Source organism: Cebus imitator, unplaced genomic scaffold (genome assembly GCF_001604975.1).
Source record: "Cebus imitator isolate Cc_AM_T3 unplaced genomic scaffold, Cebus_imitator-1.0 Scaffold63, whole genome shotgun sequence".
Lineage (NCBI taxonomy): Eukaryota > Metazoa > Chordata > Mammalia > Primates > Cebidae > Cebus > Cebus imitator.
The window spans coordinates 7,289,950-7,293,555 of record NW_016107378.1 but is presented as its reverse complement, the minus strand read 5'-3'; the positions used below and the strand labels follow the sequence as shown (position 1 = coordinate 7,293,555).

General features: G+C 47.4%; 1 protein-coding gene across 1 annotated transcript in view; it reads right to left on the bottom strand.

Annotated features, from left to right (window-relative positions):
- Window positions 1-468: 468 nt before the first annotated feature.
- The window catches only part of N4BP1 (NEDD4 binding protein 1), a 72,774-nt gene continuing 69,636 nt past the window's right edge, over window positions 469-3,606 (bottom strand). Inside the window, exon 7 of the mRNA XM_017530171.1 lies at window positions 469-1,240. Within this exon, the coding sequence (XP_017385660.1) occupies window positions 883-1,240 (358 nt within the window). The 3' untranslated portion in view covers window positions 469-882. The remainder of the gene's footprint in view (window positions 1,241-3,606) is intronic.

Sequence of the window (3,606 nt, the reverse complement as noted above, 5' to 3'; positions counted from 1 at the left end):
ACTGACAGGGCTCTCCATTCAACTTCCTTTAGTGTTCAGAAGCTAAGATGTGACTTCCAGAGCTACAGGTGTGTGGAGGCACTAGCCTGTAAGTGTATTGAGCCCTGGCTGGGGAGACTGCTGCTTGCTCGGCCACGCCTCAGCTGTGGCTGTGGGCATGCCCGGACGGCGAGCACACTGGGCCGTCCCCTCTAGCGCAGGGTGGAAGGGGAAGAAGGGTGGGACTCCATGGACTCCACATTGTCTTCTAACCTTGGTATTCTGTGAGTCCAACTTTGCTCTGGTCATTCACCACAGCTAGGCACCAAGTGCCATCTAGTGGCACTGCAGGTCCACTTTCACAATGCTCCAAAGACCCTGCAGAACAAACCAACTCCTACCCACTCTAGCTCTGGGGGTGAGGGCAGAAGAGGCTGGAAGGGGGAGCACACTTCATGGTAGTGACAGGACATATTCATCTCAAGAAAATATACTTTAAGAGGTCTTGCTTTCCTTAAGAAAGCAACTCTTTTTTTTAATTTTTTTTTATTTATAAAGGCTAACCATATCCATTTGTCAATATTTTCGGCTTTAAGGAAAATAGTTTAAAAAACATAAAAAGGTAAATACACTCAAGAGTAACTGCTATTAAACAGTTCTGAACAGGCAGAAAATGTAGACTTTCCTTTAACAGAAAATGTTAAATCTGTAATAGCAGCATAATTTATATATAGAAAAAAGCTGGTTTTGAAAACCCAGATTTATACACAAAACTTTTTTTTCTATACAACTGCGTTTACACTGGGAAATAAGTTTCTTCACATTATGTTCATTCCCAACAGGTACAGGTGTGAGCTTGAGTTTGATCAGCCAGCCCTGAGCACAAGCTTCTCAGCACAATCTTCAATCCAATACCATGGCAGAGAGAGCGTTTAGATCTTTCATGTATGGGTGGGCCACCAAGATCTGGTCAATTTTCAGTCTTTGCTCCGAGTCAGGGAAGATCTTCAGAAGGGCTTCCCTCAGCTCATTGGTTTCCGCAGAAGATCTCTGAGCTGGCATGGGCAGGTTCTGCTGGAGATTGGGGAGGGTCGGCAGCAGTGGGAAGTGGGGCTGCTGAGGGAACCAGTGGCTTGAAGGTGCTCCCTGAATCCGAGTTGGAGGCTGGTGGCTGGTGCTGGCTGCCTGGGTGCCAGGGACTCTGAAGCTGGGGTCAAACATGCCCACATTTGGCAGGGCACTGAGTAGGGGTTGCATATCTCTGTGAATGGAAGTGAGTCCTGGTGAGTTGGGTTATAAGTAAGTAAGAAATCATGGACATACTTTAAGTATCTGTGGCAGGCCTTGAGGCTTAGGATGCCACTCCCTGGCTTCCAAAGGCAGGATGAGAGACTGAGGTGGAGGTGTGACATCAGCTGCCCACAGAGCAGGGATTCCACTGATGAGATCTCCAGGCATGACAGGGAGTGAGCACGCTCCATGAGGGAGCACCACCCTCCCAGGTCTGCTGCTGTGAGAACTGACCCCATCCAGTGTTTGGCTCTAACCAGGGTGGCCTTGAGAGCTTTCAAAAGGTTTAACAGGGTCTTACTCTTCTGAAGATTTTGATTTTGTGCAGGACCCTGGTTGACAGAAATGAGAAGGGACTCCTTTTGGGTAGACTGGCAGCCCCCACTGACTCAGTCTGGATGAGGTGTGGGTGGATGCCCACACTTGTATGCACATGGGTGTGTGCAAGTATGTGTGTGCATGGAGGGCATCTGTATCATTCAAAAGCCTCCCACTGGACTCGACCTGCAGTTGAGAAATAAGGCTAGCTGAAGTCTCCCCATCTTCAAAAGCTGAACTAACTTCAACAGCCCCTTTCTGATGGAAGTGATTCCCAACTTCTTAACCGATTCGTGAATAGCTCTACAAAGAGCCACGAGGTGAGAGGGAAAGGGCAGGCAGGACTGACCCCATGCCAGGTTGCTCAAGGAGTGGGAGGAAGCAGAGAGCTCTCCTTCTGGTAACTCTAACCCACGGACCTGATTGATGCTCACACATGGGGCTCAGGCCTGAAGCCCAGCAGGGGATTTCCAAGTTCAGATGTGGGGAAGGAAACCGAGATGGTCTGATGTGCAGCAGGTGTGGAAAATGGCTGCCATTCTCTTCATGTGGTTACAGAAGCATGGCGTTTGGGAATTAAATCCTCATCTGTGTCATAAAACCCAAAGGCTCAAAAGAAATATGATTCACAAGACCAGGGAGTTGAAATTGTAGTGGTCTCCTAGGTAGAAGATACCACCATGTGAAAAAACCACCATCACCACCTGCCACTGAATCCAAACCACAATTCCCAATGGGAACCCGTTCCAAATGGAAAAGATCAGCTGGAAAGTGTGACAGCCTAAAAACGCTGGGAGAGCTGTCTATCTTCGTCTCAGCTTAGACCCCCATCCTACTCCCATGCAAATATCAGCTGGGGATTCACAGAAGTGCAGCCTGTTTTAGTTTTAAAAAAAGAGTAAACATCAGTCATGGGGTCATATGATCTGCCTGTTAGGTTTGCAGGAATCTTTTACGTTTGTTACCTAAGAAACTACAACAAAGAAAACCTAAACTACCAAATCATTTTCAGATAAACACAGAATACTGGCTTTTCCATTCAGTGAAGGTAGAAAGTAATGGTCAGTTCCCCGAGGCAGTGATTCCTGAGCAGTAAGTAAATTAATATAAGCATAACAGGTTCAAAGCAAATGACTTTAGAAAATGAATATAAAAAGATGTTCATGCATACAAAATGAGCACAGCAGGCACTGATAGTTCAGAGGGAAAGCTCTCACACATACATGATGGACCTAAGTGGTATTCACTAGGCTGGTAAGTGACCACCAGCTTGAAAATCAGCTTTGTCTTTTTTTGAGACAGAGTCTCAGTCTGTTGCCCAGGCTGGAGTGCAGTGGTGCAATCTTGGCTCACTGCAGCCTCCGCCTCCTGGGTTCAAGCAATTCTCCTGCCTCAGTTTCCCAAGTAGCTGGGATTACAGGCAAGCGCTACCACAACTGGCTAATTTTTGTATTTTTAATAGAGCCAGGGTTTTTACCATGTTGGCCAGGATGGTCTCAAACTCTTGACCTCAAGTGATCCACCAGCCTCGGCCTTGCAAAATGCTGGGATCACAGGCGTGCACCACCAACCTGGCTAATTTTTGTATTTTTAGTAGAGTCAGGGTTTCACCATGTTGGTCAGGATGGTCTTGAACTTCTGATCTTAAGTGATCCACCTGCCTCAGCCTTGCAAAGTGCGGGATTACAGGCGTGAGCCAAAGCACCTAGCCCTGGCTTCGTCTTTTTAAACCCACAAAAAGGCTGGGCATGGTGGCTCACATCTGTAATCCCAGCAGGTAGATCACCTGAGGTTAGGACTTCAAGACCAGACTGGCTAACATGGTGAAACCCTGTTTCTGCTAGAGATACAAAAAATTTAGCCAAGTCTCGTTGCGCGCACCTGTAATCCCAGCTACTTGGGAGGCTGAGGCAGGAGAATTTCTTGAACCTGGGAGGTGGAGGTTGCAGTGAGCCGAGATTGTGCATCATTGCACTCCAGCTTGGGCAACAAGAACGAACCTCTGTCTCAAAAAAAAAA